Source organism: Pipra filicauda, unplaced genomic scaffold, assembly GCF_003945595.2.
Source record: "Pipra filicauda isolate LSUMZ 115617 unplaced genomic scaffold, ASM394559v2 scaffold164_size1636381_pilon, whole genome shotgun sequence".
Classification (NCBI taxonomy): domain Eukaryota; kingdom Metazoa; phylum Chordata; class Aves; order Passeriformes; family Pipridae; genus Pipra; species Pipra filicauda.
In genome coordinates this window covers 756,116-773,844 of record NW_024104151.1, presented here as the reverse complement: position 1 = coordinate 773,844, position 17,729 = coordinate 756,116, and the positions used below count along the sequence as shown (strand labels likewise).

General features: G+C 40.7%; 1 protein-coding gene across 4 annotated transcripts; it reads right to left on the bottom strand.

Annotated features, from left to right (window-relative positions):
- Positions 1 to 2,441: 2,441 nt before the first annotated feature.
- Positions 2,442 to 17,135, bottom strand: MCOLN3 (mucolipin TRP cation channel 3). Of its 4 annotated transcripts, none has more exons than XR_005562816.1 (14): positions 16,596 to 17,135; positions 14,549 to 14,778; positions 12,772 to 12,939; positions 12,114 to 12,267; positions 11,551 to 11,635; positions 11,376 to 11,472; positions 10,748 to 10,847; positions 8,656 to 8,768; positions 8,429 to 8,578; positions 6,322 to 6,454; positions 6,119 to 6,241; positions 5,388 to 5,594; positions 4,893 to 5,022; positions 2,442 to 3,714 (listed from the first exon to the last, which is right to left on the bottom strand). XR_005562816.1 is itself a non-coding variant. In XM_027719930.2 (14 exons), the coding sequence occupies exons 2-14, from the start codon at positions 14,774 to 14,776 to the stop codon at positions 3,695 to 3,697; spliced, it is 1,677 nt and encodes a 558-aa protein (XP_027575731.1). In that variant the 5' UTR covers positions 14,777 to 14,778; positions 16,596 to 17,133; the 3' UTR covers positions 2,442 to 3,694. The 4 variants fall into 4 exon arrangements, 3 of the variants coding, with proteins under 3 accessions (XP_027575731.1, XP_039235253.1, XP_039235254.1); XM_027719930.2 differs by having other exon boundaries at positions 6,353 to 6,454; positions 16,596 to 17,133; XM_039379319.1 differs by having other exon boundaries at positions 6,119 to 6,454; positions 16,596 to 17,134.
- Positions 17,136 to 17,729: the final 594 nt, after the last annotated feature.

Sequence of the window (17,729 nt, the reverse complement as noted above, 5' to 3'; positions counted from 1 at the left end):
CGCCTTACTGCCAGCTGGTAGTTGTAGGCACGGAGATAACGTGCAGGGAAGACTGTCAGGTGAGATTAGCTACTACAGAGCGGGTCGTCTTGCAGCTCAAGAGGTACTTGATTCCTCAGAGGACGTGGCCTAATGCAGTTACTCCAAACTAGGGTGTTCAAAACAGATTGCAGACTCATGAGAGGCTTCATTGCAGCAACTGAGCTCTCTACCTGCCTACACGCTGGGCACGGGCAGTGTAGGATTCTTACATAATGTTCTCAGATGATGCTGTGTTTGGTTATGGTCACATAGTTTGAGAGAAGAAGGAACAAAACCCCAGACAAACATATCTATGTGGAGTTACTCAACATTAGCTGCAAGAGCATTGTGTCAGCTCATGCATGAAAGTTTTCTGAAGGCTTCCTCTGAAGCATCTGGTATTAGGTACTGTCTCAGGCAGGAAAATGCTCCCAATAGATGCAACCACAGGTTTGGTCTTTTACAGCAGCAACTCTGTGCTGTCCTGCATTCTGTCTCTGTCACCATCCCCCATCCCCTCAATAAATTATGCCTTTACACATTTTAATACTGGATAGGTATTAGCATATCTGAATTTGATTTCTTCCTCTTTTATGTGCACACTGTTTACCTCCCCTTGAGAATGTGCTTAAATCCAACATAAAAACTGGTACTTAGAAACAAGTAAGGTCCCCACCTCTCTCTTCCTCTCAGTATAGTTTCATTCTGTAAATAGATCTGGGCTCTGCTAAAAACAAGAAGTTCTTCCTGTAAGTATATGCAAAACATTGCCATTGAAATAAACCTTGATATGAAAACAGCTGTTACCCAGTTTAGCACCCTGCGACTTATTTTCACGAGGAAGTACTAAATATCTGTATTTGTTTGGCAACTCTTTCCAGAGCCCAGTGAGAATCAGAACAAAGAAACTCTTACCCGTCCACGACTTCTTGGTCAGGGCTGAAAGCCTGTTTTGCTTAGGATGGCATTTTTAAGCATGAGTTTATCTGATGCTTTATCTGCTTCCTTGCTCTCCCCCACTGCATTTTACAGTTCTATCTGTGCCTGCTTGATTGCATCAGCATAAAGATACTGATATCTCCAGGATGCAGCTTTACATGTGCTACTGGCATTGCTAATGTTGAGATCATTGATACTGCTTGAAGTCACAAGGGTTTTTTTATAATAAGATCATTGTCACACGTCTTGGCTCTGCAAAGCCATAACCGGCACATAATATATTGACACAAAATAAGATAAAAAAGCCTCACCACACATGCAACAGCAGCAGCCTGCTGCACTTAGTCTCAAATGCAGCCAGTGGGCTAGAAAACACAGCATTGACTGGCTTCTTCTCAGGCAAATTAAATACTCAGGCAGATGAAGATCCTAAACACCAAGGATCAAGCAGATCAGAAATCTGGACATAAGCACCTAGATTGCCAGCAGTAGCACCAAGGCAAACAACACGTGTTTGAGTGTCTGTTTTTTTCTTTAAAAACCTCAACATATAAATATGTATCAGATATGTAATACAAGCAGCATTTATTTTTCCAGTCAGAAGTGGACATTTTGAGCAGTTGTAATCCAGTAACCTTCCAGGCTACTGCTCTTCTTTCCCAGTGTATCAGCCTGCACCCATAGCCAGAAATGTGCAAGTGCTGCTCTGCTAACTTTGTAAGTGGTTGTCACCTCTTTTCCTTTGTTTTACACATCCTTTGCCTACTTTTAGACAGCCCTCCCCTCTGGCTTCACTCTGCCCCTGCCCGTAACTGTTTTCCACAGCTGCTTACAAAAGGCACCTGCATTTTAAATGATTTATTAATCCTATGTTTCTCTTCACTCTGCATGAAAAAGCCTTGTAAATCAGTCTGCTGCATTTCATTATCTGAAAGTGCTTGCCATCCTTGTCAGAATTTCTTGCACAAACTACTTTATACAATAGTGATGTGCACATTATATTTTGTGTGTTGTCAAAGATCCATAAGGAATTTAATGTGTCAAGAGAAAACATGATCACTTAATATTTGCTTTTTGAGGCAAGACTACCTTGTGTCTTCTTGAAAAGCTACAAAATTCTTCAATCTTAGGTGAACGTTAAAAGGCAAGGGCCTCAATACACAAAACTTTCAGATACTGTTCATATCTGTTCTGCCTGCACCTTGTATTTGGTTTGCTTTTGCTAAACTTGAGGAGCGTTTTTAGTGTAAGTTTTAATGCTTGAATATTTGTTTCTATGGAAAATTCTGAAATGCTGTTAAATGGATCAGCTGGAAACAGGTCCTCACCAGAGTCCACAGGGACTGTCTTGACTACAGGAAATCCAAGTCCACACACTCCACACACTGTTTCATGCCAGAAATTGTATAGTGTTATTAATAAACAAAGCTCCTATAACCTAGCAACATATTTACTCTTAAGATGAATACTGACACATCCAATACTTACTACAGCTGGAAGTGTTTATTGTAGCACATTTACAATGTGTAAGCATTCAGACAGAACATGTTCAGTGTCCTCCACAACATTATACATTGTCACATACAGCTCCAGCAATGTTGCTCACAAATGCAAGTTATCAAAAATATGTTTCCCTTCGGTTTTCTGTTCTGCTCCTAGAGTGAATAGACTATAGAAAATAAGCCATCAATTAAATATTATCACAAAGTATATAAACTAAGTTGTCAAAACGGAACTTTTATAAGAGCTAATGTTTCAGCTGGCCGTTGACAGTAGCAGGTTGTTGATAGGAAACATCCAATTTCTAAAGTGTGGAGGAATATGACTGTGGATGAATATGACTCTCAGAGACATATCTTCTGTGTATTTAACTTAGTTTACACTTAATGTTTACAGACTTGTAAACCAGAGACTTTACCACAGACTTGTAAACCAGAGGAAGATTTCAAAGTAAAAAAATAGATATTTTGAAAGGTCCACACACTATAAAGTTGAAGGCTGTCCCTGATCCTACCGAGTGCTGGATACTGGAGAACATCTACATTTCTCCACGCTACTCACCCCTCAAGCTCCAGTTCAGCCTGGAATATCCTAGCCTCTCTGAGAAGAGACTGCCACTCACATCAGCTGGTACTTCTCTTTAAGGAAATATTTATTTTATGCTTTCAGCTATATTTGAATGGTTTGTGTATCAACTCACTGTAATGACTCCGGAAAAAAATTACACCAAATTTCATAGTTTTTATTTTTACTATGAGTGCAAATAAACAAAAAATTCTGGGAACTCTAGAGTGAGCTTTCGTTCAGTAACAGGTCAACCATGGACAGATAATGGCAGCAGTACTGAGGGTTAGGTTGGTGTTCAAAGCTGTAGTTGTCCAACACTAGTTCTAATTATAGTTTTGAAAGTTACTACATTTCTGGTTTACTCTTATAACCTAGCCAAGACTCTGAACACAGACAGCTTTTTGATGCCCTTTGCATTCTAGCACAATTTAACTGAGAAAACAAATAGAATAAAGCTAATATAAACAAACACCCAAACCCCTTGAATTAGCAGTGAGTGTCTAATCAAAAAGTCTGTAAGTTTAGCATAAGCTTCTGGCACAGGCTTACACTGTTTCTCAAGTAAAGCAAATTCCGGCTTTAGATATAAGGTTTTCCAGAAGATCTGTTGTCCAGTTCTTCCAATGTGTGCTACTTTAAAGCCTCCATGATACACTCCCATAATCCATTAAATATGTTCGCTACAACCTGTACAAGAGAGGGGAGGAAAGTATCAAAATAATAGTCTAATTGTACAAGGAGCCTTAGAAATGCAACTGAACTATTTAATTAGAAATTTGACATACATCAATAAGAAACTGCTAAGAACCACTGTAAAACATTTTGAACATGAGAATGCTCTTTTAGATGCCTGATCCCCACTGCACAGTCAGTGGGAAAATTGTTACATCTCCACCCTGTCCTGCCTCATATTGGGTTTCTTGCCTGTTAAACTGAGAGGTGTGTGCAGACAAGGAAATATTAACATGTCCATGCCCTTTACCCAGGAGCAAGATACCCTGCTCTGCTTCATCCCACACTTTTATCTCCAGTAAGGCACTGGGTCAGAACAGGAGTTGGCTCACAGCAGGCTCTGTCATCTCCCTGCTCCAAGATATGTCCCCATCTCGTCCCCCTCATAAATATATTCTATCTGGCACATAACAATATAGTCCACCAGAAAAGCCCAATACCAAGGAATTGAAAACACCTTTGATCTTCTTAATCAAGTGGCAAATATTTTTCAGCTCCCCCACTAAAAGCCCTTCAGCAAGCAAGACTCAGAGCTGCTGCCTGCATGGTTAAATATAAACCACATATCCTGCAATCGGTATTCCTGAAGAAACAAAACTTCAAATAACTGAAGCATTTGTTCTCCATAGTGAAAGTTAGGCAATGTTTTCCAAGTGCATGCTGTCTTAAAACTTTTACAAGCTGATTTTGTCCCCAAGTTTCAAGCCTGTTACCATTTAAGTTAGGAGACCTTACTGCACAAGGTGTCATTAAAAAGTGGATAAGAAAACACTGAATGAGTTCTGTAAGTCCTGCCTTGCAGTGAGTACAAGAACTGTTAATGCTTGCACATTACACATATGGGCTTCCCGAGTTACTGTATATATTGTCTAACTTTCTGTACCATTTTTCACATGTTAAGTGATTCTTAATTTGAAAGTTCCCTCACCTCTTCTAAGGAATTTGTTGGTTGCTGACATTTTGCTGAAGCTCCATTCTAGAGCACTAGAAATAGTCTGGGATTTTTGTGTTCTGGTTTTTTTCCCCTCCGCCCCCAAAATTGAAGGACTCTTCATAAACTTTACACCAGGGGCATTTAGCAGTGTGTCACTTTTGCATATAACTTAATGTATAATTTTAATATAGATACATACCATTACAACAACAGAAGAGAGATGCAGAACTCTCCTCCTCTAACCTGTACCTGCCAGAGTTCGGTAAGTCTTTGCACTGTGATATAAATCTCTGAAGTTCTGTCTCTGGAAAGCCATCTTGCTGGTAGTGCTAAAAATTGATATTTAGTTAAACCTTTAAAAAGGCTTAAATGTACAATAACCCAAATTCTCCCCAGATCACTTTTCAGACGTTGCTCAAGTCTGAAATTACAAGATTCACAGAACCTAATGTGAAAATACTGCTTTTCAGTAGATATTCAGCTTTTGTTGGAGCAGGAAAACAGACAGACTTTGTAAGAAAGATAAAGTAGAGAGGGATTAAAAACCCTCCTGTCATCCTTCTACACCCTCAAAAGTAGTCATTATGTTTATTCTTTAGATTGGCATGCACTGCAATTTAAAATATTGAGGGATATGAGAGTCTTGATAGCACCAATTTTGCACTGTTACTCCAAATGAATAGTCTACACTTACCTTGACTGTTTCATATGTATCTGTAATGAGTGCAATGAAGAGACTCAGCACCATATAGATGAACAGACTGATGAAGGAGTAGAGGTAGATCCTGCTGAATAACCAAACCAAGTAGCTTTTCTGCTGCATTTTTGCAAAGGTGGCAAACATGTCATCTCCATTGATCAATGAGAAAAGGCATTCAGAAACTGTGTTCAGAGAGCGAAACTAGAGAGGAGAGAAGAAGACAAGGATATCTGTCACTGCTTTATGTGACAAAGACTGTAGATAACATGAAGATACAGAGCTGGTAACTGGCTGCCTTGGATCTCTTCCTACACCCAGGGTATGACAAAGTGCAAACAATAAAAAATTTGATGAAAGTAAAGTTTGTCACCTCCTATACATATACACATTCAATTCAGATAAGCCAAATTCTTTTTTAAAAGGGATAAGCATAATGTTTCCAAAGTTTTAGTCTGACAAGAGTGTTCTGTAAAATGAAAATTATTTCTCAAAATATCAGCATATGATTGGGAGTCATGGCAGCTTCCACTTCTGACTCAGAGCTTTCATAACTCAGGGAAAGCCTGATTGACTCGTGGAAGTCAGACTCCTCAAACACAGCAGCATCATGTTGAAGACGCACTATTTTTATATTAAGGGAAGTCTTGACATGGAAACTTAGAAAACAACAGTAGTAACCTCTCATTCTGTTATTCAAGTTGTCTTTTTTTGTGTAAGTACATTACCTTCACATGGTATGGTCCCAGTACAATCCATCCACAGAAACAATAGCCCAGGTAGATCATAGCAGCACAACAGCAGAACCTCATTACATTGGGTAGTGCTGCTCGCAGGGTTAGGATGAGAAGCTGCACAAAGCAATACAAACAGTAAGAATTTAACCAGACACTTCTTCCAGTCCCGTTATAGCAACAAACAGAATAAATACCAACAGTACGAAGATCCCAGGAGATCCTTACATTATACTTCTGAAAGAAACCTAGATAGCGAATGACTCCAAGCCATACAAGCATAGTGGATGTTCCTAGGAGTATGCTACAGACATCATAACTTGTCAGACTCTAAAAAAAAACAAGAGAACAAACAAAGAAAAAAATTAGACAGAAAAAAATTCATTATTATAAAGACAGGTTCAAAATTGTGACTCATTACTACAAAGATTTGTTAAGAAACACTTTTTCCTTGGCAGACTCTCCCATTGGAAATTAGTTGGAGGCAGTATGCATTGGAGAGAGGTTTCACCAAAGAACAAGGGCCCTTTCAAGTGTAACTCATTTCACATGCCTTTACACAGGGCTGTTTGTAAAACAGACTCTGACAAGATGGGCTTCATTTGCAAGGCCAAGAGCACAGGTGCACTGCAGGTGCAGAGACACCCCCTCTGTACCTGGCCCACCAAGATCTGTAGAGTGGCTCTGCAAACATTTTTATGCTGCTTCCAGGCCTGCAGCAACTGGAATCCTGCAATCCACAGATTTCCCAGAGCAGCTTAGAAATCTCTCCACTGCATCCCAATGGACAGCGTAGATGTGAATTTAGAACCACAAAGCAAAGAAGGTTCTTCCAGTGCACAGGAAAAGCTGTTTGTAAAACCTAGCATGACTTGTCAGCATTGCTCAGATAAATACCAAGGAGGATCTTGTTAGGTAGCTGGGAACTATGAGGTGTAGAAAGCTATTAAAGAAAAGACTAATTAGCTCCTAATTAATTCTAACCAGAACTTCATTTATATTTTATTGGCACTTCACTGTTTTTTCCGCCTATACCTACTGGCCTGTTTTCATCCAAGTTAGCATATATCCTGTTCCTGAACTGCAGCTCTGCTCTGAAATAGATCATGACAGCTTACTTGAGTAAGAAGTTTTTATTATTTTCAGTTTTTATTCTCCTAAGAATGAAATATAGATAATAGATATTATAGATAGATATTGGCAATAGATATTGGCTAATCTTTTCTATTAACATAATTTATTTAGAACTTGGCTACTTTAATGTGAACTTGTTATTCATCCACTTTCATACAGTTATGTAGAACAGGATCTTGTTATTATGGTCCACAAGGTTTGCAAAATGAAGTGAAATGTACCTGTAGAGAAGAGTTTTAGTAAAATACTCTCTTAGAAAAGAAACGTACATAAACAGATGTATTTCAAATATAAGATCAGAATCCCAAATGCCAGACCTTTTTCCAATCTTGTTCTCTTCTTTGCTTCTCCCAAAGCAAGATCTTTTATCCTAGCCAACTTCCTCATAGCTTCTTTCTATTCTTAAGAACTGAGTTTACAGTTCCTAAGATAGGACAATTTGTACATGGTGTTTATGATAGTCAAGCTGTCAGCAGATGGATTTCAGACCCATCCTTTCATCACTCCTGTCCAAAGTTCATTATGTTGCAATGTCACACTTCAAAGCCTGCTACAGATTTTGTGAAGAACAACATTATCTGAATATCAGAGTGTTTCAGGGTTGCATATTGTTTTTCTTCCCTAATTCTTGCTGCACATAGTATGCTTTTACAAGTTTTGCCTTTTTTCTATATCAAGTTTATTTTAGAAACTGAAGGCCTAGAACCTGGCTGTGGCTGACTGTTATGAACATGCTGGAAACTAGAAGCTGGGAAAGCAGCAAAGTGATGTTTAAGGAGAGAGATTCTGTGCTAGTTAAACACTTGTTAAACAGGATTCAAAAAGTTAAATGCTAAATTTGAAAAAAATCCATCAAATGAGCAAATATAAGAGTTCTTAACTGAAGAAGAGGGGAAGTCAACCGTCTTAAACTTTCAGATATGAAGTTCATTTTATTCCTCAGAGTCACAAGGAACAAAGATAATTAGAACTATAATATTTAGCGATATTTGGAGGTTTTATATCTTGCTACTAGAAACAACACATATCAGTTACAAAGAGGAGAAGAAAGAGTTCTAAAATTTCATGCCACTCAGAATCAAGTATAGCCAGCCTAAAGTCTTCTGAGAGATTTAAACCTAGGTGGGACAGAAGCAGTTTTGCTTTCATCTGACAGTGTAAAAAGCTTACCTTGGCTTGTATCTCCATCTTTAGAGTTGATCCAACAATAGTTAAGACATCACTAACCATAATCAAGATGTACCATCCATTGACAAATTCCATTTGATCACTGAAAGGCACTTCTTTCTTATAATAATATAGGAAAAAGCTTACAAATTCCTAGGACAAAGGAGGAAAGAAAACAGTTAATCAGACTTACATAAGACAAGACTTTCCAAGGGAGGAGTTATACCCACCCTTTGGAGCCGAATTCCTTTAATCACTGATCGTGTGCAAAGGATCAATGAGGCCAGACAAGTCAATATGACAAAAGCATCGAAGATCATCATGTAATGAGTGTTCTTCTGTACTGCAAGAACAAAAATGCAGATATTTATAGTCAGATGCATTTCATTTTGTTGACCACCTTGAGTATTGAAGTAAGAATCAAATTTTTATGTTAACTATGTTTATACAATGGAATTAAGAAAAAGCTTAGCATTTTTCCCACAAAAGTTTATAGGACATATTTTCATGAGAGACACAAGTGAATCTGCACTATAGATACCACTTCAGTAAATTTAGGAAGGTTGATATACCAGAGTGTCAGTCCTTCTTACAACCCTGCAGAATTAGAGGTGAGAGTTGATCATTTTACAAGCACTGGAATGGCCTTTGGAGTAACAGAATTAAAAAAACCAACCAACCAAACAAAACGAAACCACACAAAAAATAAAAAACCAAACCAAAATAACCAAACCCAAAACCTAGGAACTTTACAGTATCTATCTTCTTCTCTTTCAGACTAGTATTTGACTGTCAGATAGGTTTCTTTTCCTAGAGCAGTGCGGATAATTTGTACTGCTGCTCAGTTAGCCAAGATCAACCTCAAGCTAGACATTTCTCCATCTCTTCTGTTACTAAAACTCGCATCTGTGATCATCTGAGGTCAAATTTTGCACCGTCTACCACTAGACCTCTTTTTTTTTTTCTTTTTATACCTATCATACGGCTGAAACTAGGTGCAACAGTATAAGGATTAGATTTTTAATGGTAAAAGAATGATTGTTTGAGAAAAACATCAAACAACTTAAGGCTAAATTTGCAAGAAGATGCAGCAATTCTACAAAATGGGATGCTGAAGTTGTCGTTGTCTCCACGAAGTTCACTACTCAGAAAAAGCCCACCCACTTCTGGCTGCTTGTGCTGCTGCCATTTAAGTTGTTTGGCAGCATAGTCCAGAACAGCAACAACTCGTTATTGTCCAGTTGCGACCATTACTTTGCTATTTTTCCTTGGCTTTCAGAAAACAATACGGAGTACTCCCGGAGAGGGTTTTGAAGGGTGTTGGAGAGGCAAAGCTCAGACCCGAGCGCGGACCCTCGGGAAGGGGGGTCAGCGAGCGCTCCCGCCATCGCCACCTGCTGGGCACTCCCGGCACGGCAGCGAGCGCGCGGTGCAGGATCGAGCGGAGTTCGCGTTCGTGGGTGGGTTTTGTGCTCTGTGATGCACTTCAGTAAATGCCCCCCGAACTAATTCCAGTCTGGATCTTTAAGAAACCCCCACCAATCCTCCTTCTTCACTTCCAGCTCTTCATTCCCTAACATAGGGACAGCAACGGGGAAAGCAGCAAAAGTAGAAAAAAAGAACCTGGTACTACTTCAGAAAAAAAATTTTAAAAAAATTAAAAGTAAGCAGAATTTAGAGTCCTGGAAGGCTTCTGTCTATCAAAGAGATTATTTTTGCTAATGAAAAGGATCTCGTATGATGTTTTGACCAGAACAAATAGCTGCCAACAAAGGCAGCTCACTCTTGTGAGTCACTGTATAGGTAATTTAACCATACTATGCATCTCAAATACATGGCAAATGACAGTTAGAAGTGGTTTTAGCCATTTCATTCCAGCAAGCCTTAACAACAGTGCTTCCATATCTTTCCTGGTGCTAAGTCCTGAAATAAGAGTAAATCAGTTTCAACTTTCAACCACTATCATGTGTCCAGTTGCCTGGGGCTAGAACAGTTCACAGCCCTGCCTTAAGAAATGAGCAGTGTAAGTTCAGTAGCGAAAGCTAGAAGGATGCACAGTGAGGCATGGAAAAATTTTGGTTGGACATTATCAATGGTGCAAGCTTTGAGAACTGCTAAGGAAAGTAATGGTGTGGCTGGCTTCCCAGGATTTCAGATCAGAGGTTGAAGAACAATTCCTTAGAAAATCAGGATTTACAGTTCACATGTTAGAGATTGTATATCAATGGTGCCTTATGTTTTAATAAAGAAGAAGATTGACAAGCATTATACTGGTGAGGCAAAATTTCAGCATGAAACTTTGAATACATTTTTGTCACTTACTTGATCCAGAAACATGCCAGTCTTTACATTCCCTGATCGCTATGTCGTTGTTGAGACTTATTTTAATTCTTCCACTATGTGCTTTATTATCAAACACTATCTGTATTTAAAAAAAAAAAGAACCAAAACCAAAAACAAACAAAAAAGGTGCATGTCTTTATAAAGTTAAACCATTATATATGTAGCCCATTGTAGCCCATAGCCAAGCTTGCAAAATGATTCAGAATAATTCTCCGAGGGGAGAAGTTACAAAACTTGTTTAAGCTTAAGGTAACTCCAGTTTCTTCAAATAAATGCTGTCAAAGTGAAAGACAAATCTGATGAATCATGTATCTGCCACAAATTGGCTGATCAATTAGCTACTAAGCGAAATTCTTTTAAACTGCATTCTCATTCCTCTATGATCTGAAAACAACCTTTTCCAGAATAATCTCTCTAAAGAGAAGAGATTTATGCTTTCATTATACTTCAGATGGATTAGAACACAAGAGGCTGTAAGCCAAGCAAGCGCTTCAGGACCACTGACCCAGTGGTGCCCAACACTTCAGAAAATATTTGTGCTGACTGTAAACCAGCAAGAGCAATTTGTTGTTTTGAACAGAAAGACACATGGCAGGCTTCCACATACCCTCAAAGTGAAATCGTAACAGTCAGGGAGCTCATGGTGACGAACGGTCTGGAGGTTGATTGCCTTCAGATTGAACGTGAGCTGCACGGTCACCAGTCTGCAACAGATTCAGATTAGCTTTTCACAGGGAAAATGCACCAACACCCCAACACAGGAAGTGCTCATTCCTCCTCACCTGTGGAAATCCAGAGTGAAATTCAAATTGTGCTTTCCCACTGTTGTGTTGTCTAACGGTGTAATTGGCTCAATGTACAAGCAGTCTGGAATGGATAAGGACTCACAACAATATCTCATGGGTTATCATGTTCTTTAACCATAATCTGCCTGTCCCACGCCCGAGGCTGTAATGAGCTGTTGGCTATACCAGACAAGATAGCATGCTTGAGTGAGGAGGCATTTGAGAAGCTAGCTGACAAATACACTGGCTTCCCTGAACACCAGCCAAGTTAATCATGATTTCACAGGGAAGGCTCTTGAAATTAGTCCCAAATACTTGTATTAGATGGCCATTAGTGCTAATGACTCATCACTTTTTTGTGGCATTAGACAGAAAAGAATGCTACCTCAGAGGTGAGGGCTACAGGTTACACAGTACTTTTCTTACCAGTTTGGGCTGGTAGTAAGTTCGATACAGATCATGTGATAAGACTATACAGTACTGTAATTTTTTTTAAGAATTTATCATAAATGTAGGGTCCCTTCTCCCAAAGAATCGATGCAATAGATTAGGTTCATCACCAGTCACAATCTCTGGGTCTATATCAAAGGTGTCATTTCCAGGACAGATGATTCCTCGCTTGTAGAACTGCTGACAAATGGCCAGAGCTGTCTCCTCTGCTCCCCTCTTCTCATAAGCATGATTTCCAACAGAGATGTTGGGCAGCTGTAAGTACTAAAGTTCAGAACAAACAAACAAACTTAAATGGCACCAAAACTGTTAGTCTCTGAGAAAAACAACACAAAGCAAAACAAAGCAAACCCAGAAGTGTTTGGATCTGTGTCATAACTTGTCTCTTTTATTTAAAAGATCACCTAAGGAACTGTGAAACCTAAACCACACTACAGCTGAGTCCTCAAATACTTTAAGGTATTTGACAAAAACAGTAAGTACAGGATTTAGATCTAAATAACTTTTTGCTTATTATATTTTTCTCTTTACAGTTCTTACTAGAAAGCCTTGCACCGAATTCTGGATCAGATCCAAGGACTGCTTTTAGTGCAGAATTAGTATACTGAGCTTTAAGGATGTCACCACAAGTACAATGCTCTGGCAATGACAGAAAACCTAAATGAGTTGATGCTTTAGTCTTAAGCAACTGGCACAGAAGTTCAATTCAAGAAAAGGTAGCCAGGCAAAGGGCATATGTACAATATACATTGCAGCCACAACCCTCACCTGGTTTATTGCAAAGAATATCTGGTCATAGACATCTGTTTGTGTGTATACAGCGTAGGTATCATCCATTCTGTCCATGTATCCTTTCAAGAAGAGGTGTTTGAACGCAATAGTGTTCTCTTCTTTGAAGGCTACCACCATTTGGTTGCTCAATCCAAAAATCACCAGCTGAAAAAGACATTTATATTTCCTGTTCAAAGACAAAGTTGCTTCTGGATTAACATATGAATCCTGTGCTACAAACAGCCACTCTTTTGTCATGCTGGTAGATGTGGCAGTTACGTGCAGGCTGCTCCATTTCACAGCTGGCCAAAAGACAGTTTGACTTTAAGGAAACAGTGGGTTTCAAGAATGCTCCTTTAATATGTTTACCAGCATGTGAGCCAAGGACACTCATTTTTACTAAGAAAAGGATGCGATCTCAAATTCAAGCTCCCTATATACTGTTACACTTGTTTTGTTAGTTCAGCCTGGTGTCAATTGAATTGCCTTGGGGAATATCGTTGTTCCACAGCCAAAAAAGCAGGAGGAGACTTAACAAGACCCCACTTTAAAGTCCTTACTCCAGCACACAAAAGGCAATTTGAGAATAATTCAGAAAAACAAACATCTCTCCTTCAAGTTTCAGTGAAAAGTGCTTTGAGAGTAACTGATCAAAACTGTGCTTGTAACAGGATAACCTCTGAAGCTGGTAAAAAAATGTAATGCAACTGTTCCTGAAAAGTTAGCAAAACCCCCTGCTAGCTATTATCCAGGCTGGAAAAGGTTTCTAGAAGTATGATGTATTGTTTCTGGGAGCTCACAGTTCTCTTGACTATTGTTTCAAATCTGGTGTCAGGTGTATTGTGAAGAAACTCATCAGAGATAAGTCTGAATCAGTAGTCTACAGATTAGTTTTATGGCCATGATGCAAACTGGATATGTAGGTTTTGATAAGGGTAATTCAGTTACAGAGATACTGAAATGTTCTGTGAGCTCGGCACCAGCAAATCAACAGTGCTAAGATTGAATTACCTACAGGCAGATTTTCTCTGAAAAGACTGGCACTATTTGCTTTCTTATTTGGGTTCTTCCATCATCAAATTTTATTTTTAGTTGCAAAATGGGAGGTATGATAATCAGAGAATGACGACACATTTAAAACTGAAGCAATAAGGGACAGAAACATGCTGCCGCATGTACAGCAGAAGACCTCTAATTTTTGCAGTTTGTCCCATAATTCATGCAACCATGGAAAATATTCTTTTCTATATATGTGTATTGTCATAGGACTGACACCACCATAAAGGTAAATCACATGTGGGCAACTCTGCACGATCATCATCTGAGGCATTAGAAAGGTTTTATGAAAGACTTTCTTCCTCCTTAACCACAGAACTTTGAGACAAACAACTGTGTTTTGGGCAGCAGATAAATGTGTTATATGAAATCTATGGTGCAAGACTGGGTGAGAGAAAGAGTGATAAAGAATTTCTGAAAATTTTTCAATGCAAGAGTTTGGGGGGAAAAATGGGAATGAAAAAAAATAAAGTAAAAAGTCAGGTTGAGCCCTTAAATGTGGTTTGTTTCATCTCCATGCTTAGGAAAGCTATTTTTTTCAGTCACCAGTTTTAGGAGAAAATTATGCCACCTAAGATCTAAACTAGATATGTGCAAAGAAGATAGTTTTGCAGTCTATTCTTTCCCTTTCTCTGCACCACACCATGAACAGCATGTCACCTGCACTCATTTGACTTTGCATGAGCTAAGAAGAGTCCCTGCTTCCATAGGTACTCACCTGAACTGTAACCATTACTATTTTGAGTAACTGAATCCCAAGTTTCCAAGGCTTTCTGCCCCGGGCCCAGAATTTCTCACACGGGTTCATGAAGAAAAATTTTAACTTCCTTCTAAGCTGGTCTTCCAAAAGCCCCTCCTGTGATATTGACGGGTGCTGTTTGTAGCTGCAAACATTCTCAACATCATGAGAACTGCAGCTGCTCATGGTCACTTCAGGATTTTCCATTTCTGAAATGAAAATCAGTCCACGTCAGTTGAAAAACATGCAAGGATGGATATAGTAGTACCAGATTGGTCTGCACTAACAACCCGGACTCCAAAGATGTTTATTTTCTGTGAAAGGCACTTGCACATTACACTAAATTTCAGACTTTTCTCATATTATTGCACATGTTCTGCAGAACCCACAGAAAAGTTTGGACAAGTTCTTAAATTTGCAGATAGGCTGTCAGGACACTTATTTAATAATGGAATTTCTGTCCATTTGGAATTACAGAGTCACTTGCTGAGAAGTTCTTCCTCTCTCACTTAACAAAACAGCATATATGCAAGACATCCTGACTCATTTCCTTCTGCATCCAGGAGAACACCAGAAGCCTCTCACGAACATTCACTCTTCTGGAAAACTTATCTACTGCTGTAGCTACTATTTCCCCCCATATCTATAAGCCTGTGTCCAATCCTTGAAAGAAATGGAATTTTCAAGACATACAGCAGTTTTCTTAGATGTTAGTATTAGCATTGTTCACTCTTGGAAATGGAGATGCAGAATGACAAATTGTAATTCAGATAAATTTCCAGAGAGCACTGACTTGTTATTTAGCAAGATTATGTCTATTTCTTTGTCTATAAAAGACCCAATGCAAACCAACAGCAATCATGAAGCAGACAGAAAGACAAAGAGGTAATTGTATTCAAGCATCGTGATTAACAGAAGAGGCTCCCATTTTAGTTGAGTATGAGGGGGAAAGATCGGATGAGAACTTTATAAACATGGTTTGAGACATTACTCTCTATAGTATTCAACATGTTTAGATTTTGATCTGTTACTAAATTCACCGAGTCCCAAACACTTTATAAATGCTTTATAAAGTGCCTAAGAGATAGCCAGGAATATTTATTTCAGATAAAAGATTGTTGACACTAAAAACAGAGGAGACAGCCTAAGCTGTGAATAAATTAAAGATGTGCCTTATTAGACAAATTGTTTTTTATTTGCATAAGAATAGTTTTTATATGCTCAAACAAAAAAGCCTTGCCAAGGCTGATTTTTGAAAATGCCTCAGTCACATCCAGTCACCTCCAGCAGCCCCTGCACACACCAGACCAGTACGATTCAAGACCTTCAATTTCTCCAGCTGTCAGAGAAGGCAAGAGGAGTTTTCAGTCAGCAGTTTAACACTAAGAATAGGTCCATACAGTGGCTTAAAAAAGTTCAGCTACTGTTTTAGCAGATCTTCATTGTCCTGCGGGATACAATACAATATGCTGTATTGTATTCCACTCATCTTTCTCACAGCTGATCCAGCATTCCTAAAGTTAACCCCTACTCTGATACTGCAATAGTGCTGTGCTGGATTTCAAACAAACAAACAAACAAACAAAAACCAAACTCGAAAAAACTAAACCCGCTTCTGGCCCTCACAGTGTGGTGGAGGCGCCGTTCCAGACAGGCACAGCTCCCAGGCCGTGTTCCCACAACCCGCGCCAGGGGCTCCGCAGCCGGGGTGGTCACAGCCGGGGCTGTCAGGGCAGCCCGCGCCGGGACCTTCCCCTTCCCCTCCCATCCCGGCCGCTGCAGGGGGCTCACAGCACACCGCTCTCAGCCCGGCTGCCGCAGCCTTGCGGGTGGCGCAGGGGACGGACGCGGAGCCGCCGCTGCCTCCCCGGCATCGCTCGCATCCCCACGGCGGGCCAGGTCGGAGGGCGGCAGCCTCTGCCCTTCCCGGGCTCGGCGCCCACGTACCGTGGCACCCCAAACCCAAAAGCTGAGGCCTCAGAGCGCACCCCCTCACGCCCCACCCTGTTCAAGGCTCCAGCCGTACCTGCTACCCAGGCCCCGGGGGTGCTGCCGCCGCGCTGGGACCGTGAGCGCGGTGTCCGCAGGCGGGTGCCCGCACCCTCCCGGCCGGCGGGGCTCCGCTTGGATGGGCGGAGGGGCCGCGGCCTCCGCCAGCCCGCCCCGGCCTCTGTGCGGGGCTGTGCGGGGCTGTGCTGTGCTGTGCACACCGGCACACGCGGCGTCTGTCACCTTGGGCTGCGCATCTCCCTCCTGCCGCACGTGACGGGCGGCTCTCCGCGCTATAACACGCACTTTCTCTGTAGGATGGTAGTGCCGACTCCAGATTTATTGACCTAGGCTTCTGCACCAGGGGAAATAAAGTTAATGTTTATGTTATAAATAGCTGTGTCCCACCCATCATAAAAAACAAAGCAAAACAAAATAAACGAATAAAAACCATTTCAGGTCACAGAACCGTAGTTATGAACGGCAGCTAGTGGTACAGTGAACTGAGTGGAATGGCTGACATGCCTAAGTCATTCCACTTATACACAATTAAGCTATTAAAGTTATTAACTCGACTTCAAAGAAAACGGTCTCCTGCCCTGGGTCTGGGCCAGTCCCACTGCACTGTGGAAATGATCCCTCTGGCATTGTTGCCTGACAAGAGGATAACGGTGTCCAGTCTTCAGCTGCTTAATTCGTGCCGCTTGTACCCCTGTGGGCACCTGTACTAAAAGAGGAGGTAAAATAAGGCCAAGCCCAAAACAGGGAGAACAGAAGCATTTTAACAGAGGAAAATTTCTGGCTGTATAGACTGAAACAGAAGACATCAAGGAACCCTGCCAACCATGAGAAGAGTGGATGGACCTCGGAGTGGCATCAGAAACCAGCACTGGGTGCTGCACACAGAGAGGAAGATACTCGGGGGCTCCCATGTTTTACATTGCAGCAAAGCAAACAAAGTTATTCCTGTGTATCGAAAATACAAAAGGTGCAGAATGCAAATCTTCATATTAACAAATCACATCGAATCACATAACCCTACATCCCAGCTGGAGACGGCCCCAGCATTGCCCGGAGATAATGCCGAGGAGAAATTGGGGCGAGGGTCCGTGGGCGGCTTGGCTGCAGAGGGAGCTGCCGCCGCTGGCTGTCGCCTACAGCCCCCATCATG